General features: G+C 47.0%; 5 protein-coding genes across 5 annotated transcripts; 3 read left to right on the forward strand and 2 right to left on the reverse strand.

Moving 5' to 3' along the window:
- Positions 1–725: 725 nt before the first annotated feature.
- On the forward strand, positions 726–2,772 carry N7495_009387 (FAD-binding oxidoreductase; the record flags this gene model as incomplete). The annotated part of the gene is made up of 8 exons (XM_057212038.1): positions 726–1,211; positions 1,266–1,338; positions 1,389–1,618; positions 1,672–1,770; positions 1,824–1,875; positions 1,923–2,041; positions 2,099–2,420; positions 2,486–2,772. 8 exons carry the CDS (start codon positions 726–728, stop codon positions 2,770–2,772), a joined length of 1,668 nt encoding a protein of 555 aa, XP_057058901.1.
- Positions 2,773–3,954: 1,182 nt separating this feature from the next.
- ams1 (alpha-mannosidase) lies at positions 3,955–7,310 on the forward strand (the record flags this gene model as incomplete). Its single annotated transcript, XM_057212039.1, has 2 exons — positions 3,955–6,629; positions 6,686–7,310. 2 exons carry the CDS (start codon positions 3,955–3,957, stop codon positions 7,308–7,310), a joined length of 3,300 nt encoding a protein of 1,099 aa, XP_057058902.1.
- Positions 7,311–7,517: 207 nt separating this feature from the next.
- On the reverse strand, positions 7,518–8,409 carry N7495_009389 (chromatin modification-related protein EAF6/MEAF6; the record flags this gene model as incomplete). Its single annotated transcript, XM_057212040.1, has 3 exons — positions 7,518–7,757; positions 7,842–8,066; positions 8,218–8,409. 3 exons carry the CDS (start codon positions 8,407–8,409, stop codon positions 7,518–7,520), a joined length of 657 nt encoding a protein of 218 aa, XP_057058903.1.
- A 290-nt stretch (positions 8,410–8,699) lies between these two features.
- On the forward strand, positions 8,700–9,540 carry N7495_009390 (low-affinity Cu transporter; the record flags this gene model as incomplete). Its single annotated transcript, XM_057212041.1, has 4 exons — positions 8,700–8,801; positions 8,854–9,055; positions 9,192–9,363; positions 9,423–9,540. The coding sequence occupies 4 exons, from the start codon at positions 8,700–8,702 to the stop codon at positions 9,538–9,540; spliced, it is 594 nt and encodes a 197-aa protein (XP_057058904.1).
- A 166-nt stretch (positions 9,541–9,706) lies between these two features.
- Positions 9,707–11,313, reverse strand: N7495_009391 (putative F-box and JmjC domain protein; the record flags this gene model as incomplete). The annotated part of the gene is made up of 3 exons (XM_057212042.1): positions 9,707–10,298; positions 10,353–10,931; positions 11,030–11,313. 3 exons carry the CDS (start codon positions 11,311–11,313, stop codon positions 9,707–9,709), a joined length of 1,455 nt encoding a protein of 484 aa, XP_057058905.1.
- Positions 11,314–11,375: the final 62 nt, after the last annotated feature.

Genomic DNA, 11,375 nt, shown 5'->3' on the forward strand with positions numbered 1-11,375 from the left:
ACATGGATGCTGAGCATTACATGCCCGCTTCAATCTAGAGCATCGGTCACAAGCTTTCTTCTTCTTTCCCCTAGCTCGAACTGGGAGAGAAGGAATACTTGCTCCATTGGAGATTCTTATATTGCATGTCCTCCAATGACGGCTCAGGCTATCCCTGCGTCATAGTCAGCTTACGTATCTTGCATAATAAGCTAAAATATACCTCCGAGTAAATGCCGCGCTACAGAAAAGACAAAAATATGGGCGCCCGCCTTCATCTAAAAAATCGCATCTCAGACTAGCTCGCAGACCTCCCATGTAATTTTCAGACTTACGAGATGACAGATGTCTGTCCAGATGCTCAGCACGTCGGAACCTCGCAGAACATAGCGAGCACTGTAAACGGTATTTCGAGTCATTCATTCCAATTGATCAGGGTTCCTCGGACCGAGTTCTGAATTATTATTGTAACCTGAAGGATGGAAATGCGGGGAAACTCCACAGGATGGAGACTACGCCAGTCTTAAGAAAGTATGTAAGCGAGATTCATACCGCTTTGAGAGGTCAATATCAGCGGGATTTCCACCGCCTCCTCTTTTCCTCTTTCTTTGTAGATCGTGTACAGCACATACCTGCTTTTCACAGCTCTATGTATAAATACAAGGGTATTAGACAGACCAAAAGTACCATTCTATTCTGATACCAATTTAAATCTATCAAATACTAGCCTCATTCAATCTTCAAGTATGGTTGTCCCTCTAGCCCTCCCTCCAAATACTACTCAGGATGCATTCTCTCGTTTCTTGACCGAAGTATCAACGACCGTTGGTCCTGAGAATATCAAAGTAGTTCAATCGGCCGACGAGCTACAGGATGGATCCTACCTCGAACAACCACGAACCCACGATCCCCATCATATCCTGGACCAAGACTACTTTGTAGCATCTGCTGTTGTCTGTCCACGTAATGTACCAGAGATCCAGTCTTTGGTGAGAGCAGCCAACGATTATCAAATTCCCCTCTGGCCAACTTCCATCGGTCGTAACTCTGGATATGGAGGAGCCGCTCCTCGTCTTCGTGGAAGTATTGTGTTGGATCTGGGAAAGCATATGAACCGAGTCTTGGAGGTCAATATCAACGGTGCTTATGCCGTTGTGGAGCCCGGAGTGACATTCTCTGACCTTTATCAATACTTGGTTGATAATAAGTTGGATGACAAGCTTTGGATCGATGTAATTTTGCGTCTGAAGCAATTGATAGAATTGAATGAGTACTAACAGTTGCAGGTTCCTGATCTAGGAGGTGGCTCTGTGATTGGTAATACTGTCGAGCGGGGGGTCGGTTATACTCCTTATGGCGGTGAGTTAAGTCCACTATTCTTGGGATTTCAGATGTTGATCACTTCTTAGATCATTGGATGATGCATTGCGGTATGGAGGTGATACTTCCCACTGGAGAGATAATGCGTACTGGTATGGGAGCTTTACCGGAGCCAAAGAAGCCAGGTGCACCAGAAGTTCCTCTACACGAAGAACCTGGTAACAAGTGCTGGCAACTGTTCCAGTATGGATTTGGACCATACAATGATGGTCTCTTCTCTCAAAGCAACCTAGGGATAGTCACCAAAATGGGAGTCTGGGTAAGATCTGGGTATATCACAAAAAGGTAATGACCTTGACTGACACCTCGCAGCTCATGCCAAACCCTGGAGGGTATCAGTCTTATCTCATTACCTTCCCAAAAGATGAGGACCTTCACAAGGCTGTTGATATTATTCGGCCCCTCAGATTGGTAAGTCTGATATCATTTATAGATCTTGAGCTCTGTAATAACACTGATTGCAGCAAATGGTTCTTCAGAATGTCCCAACAATCCGCCACATTCTGATGGATGCAGGTAGGTTGTAAAGGTTTATTTCAAGTGTCAATTTCTAATAGCTATAGGTGTTATGGGGACGAAGGCTTCATATACAAAAACCACCGGCCCTCTTGGAGATGTAGAGCTGGATCAAATTGCCAAGAAGCTCAACCTTGGAAGATGGAACTTCTACGGTGCACTCTACGTAAGTTTAAATATACCTCCCGAGGTTTATTAGACTTGCTCTAAGAATTATTTACAGGGCCCCAAGGCCACTCGTGACGCTCTGTGGGGTATCATCAAGAAGGAATTCTCCGCGATTGAAGGGGCAAATTTCTTCTTCCCGGAGGACATCAAAGAAAACTGCGTGCTACACACCAGAGACAAGACTCTACGCGGAATCCCAACTTTCGATGAGCTGAAATGGATTGACTGGGTTCCAAATGGTGCACACCTGTTCTTCTCACCCATCAGCAAAGTCTCAGGCGATGATGCCATGCTTCAGACTAACATCACCAAGAAGAGAGTGATCGAGGCAGGATTTGACTACATTGGTGACTTCTGTATTGGCATGAGAGAAATGCGTACGTATTGAGCTCATCCCTGCATACACTTCGCTCTTCCAGCTGATATTTTTTCTTCGATCCAGATCACATTGTGTGCCTCGTCTTTGACCGCACGAACGCCGAGGAGAAAAAGCGACTCCATCAGCTTATCAAAACCCTCATTGATGACTGCGCGGCCCATGGTTGGGGTGAATACCGGACTCATTTGGCTATCATGGATCAGATTGCGGGAACTTATAATTGGAATGATAATATCCTGATGAGGTTCAATGAGACTGTGAAAAATGCCCTTGATCCTAATGGAATCATGGCACCCGGAAAGAATGGTATCTGGCCTAAGAACTTTAAGAGAAGTTTGTACAAATTATAAGTGTCGGAGAAGAAAGGGAATAGCCTGTATTGGAACATCAGGAGGTCTTCTAAATTGGAAAATTTTCAAGCTTTCTTCTGCAACCATTCAAATACTCACTATCAAAGATCTATTTAACTCCATTTTCATTGTTCATCAGAACCTCCCTAGTGTATCACAACATCATGGGAGAACTGCCGCCGGCTTCGTTGATAGCTCTGAACCACATCCTTGGCTGGTATGAAACATTCAGAAGGCATGTAAAGCATCAGCACTATCCCTTCAGTTATTATTGCGCCGAACCATCTTGTACGAGCCAGTTCTACAGACTTGACTGGGCAAAAGCTCATTGCTTACAGAGAACGGATGGGACCTCAGCCCGTGGGAATTCCCAATTTCATCAACCTCAAAACCCTTCAAATTGTCCCATTTGCCAAAGGCATACCGAATTATGGAGTGAGTTTTTGGAAAGTCTGAAAAACCATACCAAGGATTTCTTCTCGTCTGGGAACACGGGCCTAGATGTGTTCCAGCAGTAATTTGCTGCAGCCCTTTGAGTGCAATCTACACTCTTATGGCTAATATAATCGCTCTATAGTTCCTAAAGTCTATTACTTAGCCACATTTCCTTGGACCTTCAACATATACTAAGGCATCAAGAAGGAACAATCATATGCCTAGGTACGGTTAGCCAAGGTACTAGGTATAGGCCGAAGCAGGGCATCAATCGTTAAAGGATAAAATGTTTTCGGGATATTTCTAGGTACTTAAATGCCTAGTTAGAAGATAACTTATATATGGGCTACTCAGTAACCTTGGAACATCGATAAATATCCTATGCTTCATTACTAAGTACCAAGACAGCTGATAAAAGGTAATTTCAAGCCTTTATTTACTCGATTACATTTCATTGGCCTCTCACAAGCTCTTTTGAAGCCCTGTATATACCAGCCGTATCAGGATTTTTCTGGTTTTTTAAGTCTTCAAAGGTGTGCTAGTTATCTTGCTGTACTCGGTACCCTAAGCTGTCCCCACTGATCGCCAAGTGCTCCGCATTCCGTCACTCCGCAGCCTCCGCTTTCAGCTGTGTCATCGTCTCATACTTTCCCCCGCTTTCGAGGTTGACACAAACACCTCATACCATTTCAATTCATTACCTCTATTGCTTCAAAATCAAGCCTGAAGTCAAATTACCGATTCACAATGGGTGGAGATTCTCCGGCTGTCACACGGCTCACACCTATCCCAGCTTCGAAGACGTTGCCTGTCCTTGCTGAGCGCCCAGTCGGTCAACGAATCACCAAGATCTACACCGATCGATTGAAGCAGTTCACAGATGCCGGTCAATATAAGGAGCAAAACCTGATCTCAAAGTTGCAAGAAGCAGTCAATTCCGATGAAGACCATGTGAAGCTGTCAGTATACTCGGTTCCCGATCTGCAGCGGCCCACCTTCCAGGAAGCGACATCACACGAATTCAAAACTACCCATATCGGCGAATCGTTTGGCCCAAGCTGGTCGACCCACTGGTTCCGAATCCTTCTTACCATCCCAAAGCACATGCTTCACAAGGAACGACTGGAATTCCACTGGGACGCCAACAATGAGGGTCTGATTTGGTCAGAAGACGGTCGGCCTCTACAGGGATTGACTGGTGGTGGTGAACGAATAGAATGGATTATCCCTGATAAGTGGCGCGATGGAAAGGAACATCTATTCTACATTGAGATGGCATGCAATGGGATGTTTGGAAACGCTCCTGGAGGCGACTCGATTCAACCCCCTCGCCCGGACAAATTCTATACACTAAGCAAGGCACAGATTACTGCGGTGAACTTAGAAGCACGTGCTCTCTTCTATGATTTCTGGATCATTGGAGACGCTGCTCGGGAGTTCCCTGGAGACTCATGGGAGGCCCATGAAGCAAATGTGACAGGAAATGCCATAATTGATGCCTTCATTGCTGGCAATGGGAGCAACGATGCTATACGAAAAGGACGTGACATTGCACGGAAGTATTTAGGAGACAAGGTAGACTCGTCGGATGTCTATGCTTCTGATACAAACCCGTTCGTTTACGCCATTGGCCATTGTCACATTGACACCTGCTGGCTCTGGCCCTGGGCAGAGACGAAGCGTAAGGTAGCTCGCTCCTGGTCAAACCAGTGCGACTTGATGGAGCGGTATCCTGAACATCGATTTGCCTGCTCTCAGGCACAGCAGTTCAAGTGGCTCCAACAATATTACCCTGACGTTTTTGATCGCGTCAAGCGCTGGGTGAAGAAAGGCACCTTCCAACCGATAGGTGGCAGCTGGGTCGAGCACGATACAAACATGCCTAGCGGAGAATCTCTTGTGAGACAATTCCTTTATGGCCAGAGATTTTTCGAGAGTCACTTTGGAAAGCGATGCACCACTTTCTGGCTACCAGATACATTCGGCTATTCTACTCAAATCCCACAGATCTGCCGCCTTGCAGGCATGAGTAGATTCTTCACCCAGAAGTTGAGCTGGAACAACATCAACAATTTTCCTCATACAACATTCCAGTGGGTTGCGCTCGATGGCAGCCAAGTCTTGTGCCATATGGCTCCTGCGGAGACCTATACAGCTGAAGCCCATTTTGGCGACGTCAAGCGCAGCGTAACACAGCACAAATCAATGGATAAGGACAAGTCGTCCCTGCTAGTCTTCGGTAAAGGAGACGGTGGTGGTGGCCCGACCTTCGGACACTTGGAGAAGCTACGTCGCTGCCGCGGTCTTAGTGATAAGATTGGAACACTTCCGCGTGTCAAGATGGGCGACTCAGTCGAGGACTTCTTTGACAAGCTCGAGGCGAATGCTACCAGTGGCACTGACTTTGCGACATGGTATGGTGAGCTCTATTTCGAACTACACCGGGGTACTTATACCACTCAAGCAAATAATAAACGTAACAACCGCAAGTCTGAGGTCCTTCTACGGGAAATTGAATTCCTTGCTACATTGGCTACTATCCGTGGTTCGGAGAAAGAGTACAAGTACCCAAAGGCTGAGATTGATCAGATGTGGGAGAGCGTACTTCTTTGCCAATTCCACGACTGCTTGCCCGGCAGCTCCATCGAAATGTGCTATGACGACTCTGACAAACTTTATGCTAAAGTGTTTGAAATTGGCGCCAAACTGCGCAAAGACGCCCTTGTCGCTCTAGGAATCACTAGAAAGACTGCCTTCACGGAACTCGTGGCTCTCAATACCTTGCCTTGGCCTCGTTCGGAAGTTGCAAGAGTTCCAGAAACTCTTCCCTTTACGTCAAACAGGCAGAGTAAGTACGCCCTTATCAATGGGCCTACTGGAGTAATCTCGTGCCAGGAGGTGGACTTCAAAACTACGGCTGCAGTTACCGTGGCTGAAACTGCACCGGGTGTTTTCCGTCTTCAGAATGGCAAGCTCCGGGTAGATGTCAAAGATGGCACTATAACCTCCTTGTTCGATCTCGAGGCGCGGAGAGAAGTCATTGCAAAGGGCGGAAAGGCTGGACAGCTAGTCATCTTTGATGATAAGCCTCTATACTGGCAGGCGTGGGATGTAGAAGTCTTCCACTTAGAATCTCGAAAAGAGCTTCAGAGTGGCAAGACCATCATCGCAGAAAGGGATCCGCACCGAGCCAGTCTTGTGACTAAGACCCAGATTAGTGACAAGAGTTGGATCAAGACTACCATTAGTCTCTCTGCATCTGTCTCCTCTGAGCCTTCCTACGTGGAGTTTGAAAGCGAGGTCGAATGGAAGGAGACAATGAAGTTCCTGAAGGTTGAGTTCCCTGTAGATGTCAGCAATACCGAGGCATCCTACGAGACTCAGTATGGCATTGTCCGACGCCCAACTCACTACAACACAAGGTAAGTTAAAGAGCTCTTCCATATGGACCTGATCTTTCAAACTAACCTCTTCTTAGCTGGGACATGGCTAAATTCGAAGTCTGCTGCCACAAGTGGGCTGACCTGTCAGAGAACGGATACGGAGTCTCCATCCTCAATGACTCAAAGTACGGCTTTGCCACCTGCGGAAACCTGATGCGCTTGTCCCTTCTGCGGGCCCCTAAGGCCCCAGATGCCCACGCCGACATGGGCCGTCATCGCATTCGGTACGCCATCCTTCCTCACTCCGGTGCGCTCAATGACCGAACAATTCGTGCTGGGTACAATTTCAACCACCCACTGGTCATAGAGAATGCCAGTCCAACTACTACAGACTGCAATGCCGCGTTCAAGGCAGTGTCGATCAAGGGTGCGCCATCTGTTATCCTCGACACTATCAAACGCGGCGAGGATGACGAAGATGTCTCCGTTGATGGAATTGCCGTTCGTAAGGGTAAGAGCGTAATTTTGCGTGCTTATGAGTCCCTCGGCGGTAAGGCTCGAGGATATATCGAAAGTACCTTGCCTGTCAAGCGGGTTTGGAAGTGTAACGTTCTTGAGGATGATGAAAATGAGTTGGAGATTGTCAAGACTAATGGGACTTCGTCCGTCAGTATTGAACTTCGGGCATTTGAGGTTGTTACTTTCAGACTACAGCTGTGAGATTGGTATGGTCTTTCGGTATATGATTAAATTCAATATGTATCTCAAGAGAATGAACATTCATTTTACTGTCCTGAATTCTGTAGATAAAATGCGCAGTATTCCCTATGCGCCTATGATTTCGTCTTCACCAACTCCAATAAAATATTCAGTAGCCCTTGAAACTCCAGCCAAACGAAAATGCAATGAAACTTCCGTAGGACCAACTCAGTCCCTCCCATAGCTAATTTTCAAGCGCTTCGCAGGTTTATCCTCATCGGAAAGATCTTCAACCTTGGTATTCTTCGAACCACCAGACTTCTTTTTATTCTTCAATGCAGCCGTAGCCTTAGCTGCTGCTGCAATATCAGCAGCACTTTTCATCGAGGAGATATTGCCACCGGAAACAGACGTAGGAGTCGCAGCGTGAGAGGGAGTTGTCATCGCAGACGAAGGAGCTGGTGAATCCTAAAGAAACAAGTGAAAAAGTCAGTATCAACTGATAAATACTATCCTACTCGGCTTTCTTCATGCACTTCTGCTCACGCATACCATCATGTAACTTGCTGAGCTGTGCGAGAAAACTCGATCTGAATCTGTGACCTGAGCCTTGCGACGCCCGCCAACTCCTGAACCAAGACTCAGACCGGAAGCGCCGAGACTTGAGCCATTTGCTGAGCCTTTGATGTAGTTGTCGAAGCCTCTTATGATGTTTCCAGCCGTTGTCTCTTCGAGGTAGGATTGTTCAAAACGGGAAATTTGGTCTTCGAGTTGGGCCTGTGGAGAGAGGTTCAATGAGTTAGCCAACAGCCATTATAATACGGATATTGTATAGAGATCTAAGCAGCAGAAGATGGAGCAGAAAATGTATTCTCGTGATCTGCGTTTTGAGGCGTTTTTGACCGAGAGATGAGAAGGTGCAACTCACCATGCTCTTATCCATCAATCGCTTTCGCGTGATCGTATCCCTCAATTCTCTCCGCAACCTCTCATAGTATGGTAGTCCTCTGTTCGCAGCATTCTGCTCAGTCGGCGCATTCGGTGCCCCTGCGGCTGCGTTGGCTGGCGCAGCAGGCACAGTAGCGGGTGTTGCCGCGGGCGCGGGAGCTGTTTCGGCCATCACGGATGAAAATAGCGGATGAATATTTGGGTATCAAAAGTGTGTTATTCCGAAGCGCAATAGAGTTGATTGTAGATTTTGTGTGGCGAGTATGTGCCAATGTGAGGCTGTTCTGAGTGTAATTCCTTATCGAGCGATATCAATGCGGGTGTTTGCGCGAGTTTGCGCAGTTTGCAATTGGTCATGTCACCTCGACTCATGTTTACTTCCCCAACTGTCCATTATTGCTGATTTCCTCCGTTTGATTCAATATTATCTTTCTTGATATCTAGTGCTTCCTACTCGTCAACATGGACCACTCGATGCACATGCAACATACGGATCATGAGCATATGGGCCATGGCGATATGGGACATGGCGATATGGATATGGGAGCCAAGTGCAGTATGAACGTATGGCCATTATACGAATGTTTTTCGGTATCCATGTTCTAACTATATTTAGATGATATTTACATGGTCTTCCGATAACCTCTGCATTATCTTCCGCCAGTGGCACATCACTGGCCCCCTCTCTTTCATCCTCTCACTCATCCTCATCGTCCTCCTCACTGCAGGCTACGAAGGTGTCAGACAAGTAACTCGAAAGTACGAGGCAGCCCATGCCCAACGTCTGAGTGCGTTCGCAACAACTTCATCTACAGGAGGTAGGTCACTTTTTTTCTTGTCACCTTTGACTACTGGGATGGCGTTGGCATGAAGGAACTGGATCTATTGGTGTAACGGGAAGGCCCTTGTTTTCCCACTGCTTGAGCGAGCTCTCATTGATGTCTTGCTCTGCAGATAACCCAAACCTAATTCTGACCAACGCCGCCGAAGATGGACTTCTTCCTGGAAGTAGCGAGCGCTCACCACTGGTTGTAGGAAGGGATAACAGGGCCGCTGTTGCTCGCAAGGGCAAATTCACTCTTGCAGCGTTGTATGCGATTCAAGTCTTCTATAGCTTCTTCATCATGTGAGTTTTCTTGGGCATATCTCTACCCACTTGAATGGATTCCTGACTTCAATATACAGGCTTCTGTTCATGACCTACAATGGTGCGGTCATGATCGCAGTGGCAGTGGGCGCTTTCGTTGGCTATATTGCGTTCGCCGATGACGCGCCTGCTTCGAAGACGATCGCTTGCCATTAACAGTCGTCCTGTCTGAGCGACGCCTTACTCTAGCGTTCACATTTTATGCGATATCAAGCCATAGTGCATAGGAACTTCGTAGATTTCATTTCGCGTATCATGCTGAGCTGTGAATAAATCCAATTTGCGGATTTCCATATACTTTCAGATATATGTATGCATATTTTTACGGGACTTCAGCATCACTGTCGTCTCCGAATCCAAAGCTGAATCCACCTGCAGCTTCTGAGTCTCCCTCTGACTTGCCATGAACAATATCATCCCATTTTCGTTTCTTTCCCTCTGCTTTCTTCTGCAACTCTAGCTGTGCTTCGGCTAAAAGCTCCGGGTAGGCTTTGTGCATCCCGTTGATAAATTTCTCATATGGATTCGCGATTTCTTTCCTGAAACCAGAGACCTGGTCAGCTTTATTGGAGAGGAAGTCCAGGGCAGCTCCCAGTTGAGCACGAGGAACAAAGTTCTGAGTAATGGCAATAGACGGCTCCAGGTTAACGACAACATGCCACCACCCTGATGGAACATGCAAGATTTCTCCCTCACTACAGATGCCTTCTAAACAGCCAGGCGCCCGTCGAGCCTCAGCATGGAAGGTGAGGAGCCATTCGGCTATACTGAGAGGTGATGTCACCTCGCTCTGGTCTTCAGAAACAAAGACACCAGGTGGAGGGTTTTCACCTGGAGACATGATCCAGTACTTAGCACCACGAACGACTGCGTTCCAAGCGCTAGTCGCATTAGGGTCAGTATGAGGTCGGCTTCTGCACAACAGTTGTTAATATATAATGAGACACAATTTTGAGCAAATATCTTACCCAGAATTCTTCGGTCCAACAATCAACCACTGATGATCCGGCCGATCATTACCCAACACCGAGAATAGATCTTCCGAAAAACATTCTGGTGGCCAGTAAGATGCGTCTGGGGTCTCATTGGGTGGACCCACTGTCAAGCCCATCTTGGAGACAAAGGAACGATCGAACAGGTACAACGGACTTTCATCTGAATTATCGGCCATATACTCACCGTAAGTTCGTAGAGGCCAATCCACTGCTTCGGCGCGGAATTTACCTTGTCCATACTGGGATAGCAAGGTTCCAAACGACCACTTCTTGTAGACTGGCCATGTCTTGACTGGTTCGGTCAATATGAATGGTTGGTCAGCCCATTTTGAGTGGAATTCATCTAATGTGAGGTCTGGGAAGCGAGGAATCTGGTTTCGAGGAGGGATCTTGGCGACGTATGGGTCTAGCTTGATATGAGCACAGTTGAAAGGTCGGTATAGAACATCTGAGTAGAGATGTGAGCAGTCTATTGACGGGACTTTGGAAGCTGGCAGATTCAGATATGTTGATCGCCAAGTACCACGCCATGTAAAACCATCCAAGGGAGATCTATAAGAAGTTGATTAGTCAAAGACTTCCCTTCCCGCTTCTCGAGCCATGTTCGCCATGTTCCATGTTCCAACCCCCGTAAAAACCTTTAAACTTACCGAACGAAGAGAGTCTTCCATAATTCTTCTGCTTTTGTGAATGCATAGAATGCCTTAGATGTGCGCCCAATCTGAAGGAGGCTAGACCCATCTAGTTGTTCCAAGACAAGTAGAATTAATTCATCCGGTAGTCGTTGGAAAAGACCGATTGCATCCCGCAGACTCCATGCGGCTAGAAGAGAATTTCCACTAGGTTTCACTCCCAGTGGATGGCTGGGAATGGCTTCAACTTCTTCTCCATCTTGTGTTGGTGTATAACCGGGTAGCGTTGTAATGTCAGGCATTGTTCCGTGATAAGTAGGCTTAGGGCTTCACTATTTTTTTTCTGCCGGTCCGATCAACTTCT

This window comes from Penicillium taxi (assembly GCF_028828555.1).
Source record: "Penicillium taxi strain IBT 34144 chromosome Unknown utg000006l_segment0_segment0, whole genome shotgun sequence".
In the NCBI taxonomy this organism is placed as follows: Eukaryota; Fungi; Ascomycota; class Eurotiomycetes; order Eurotiales; family Aspergillaceae; genus Penicillium; species Penicillium taxi.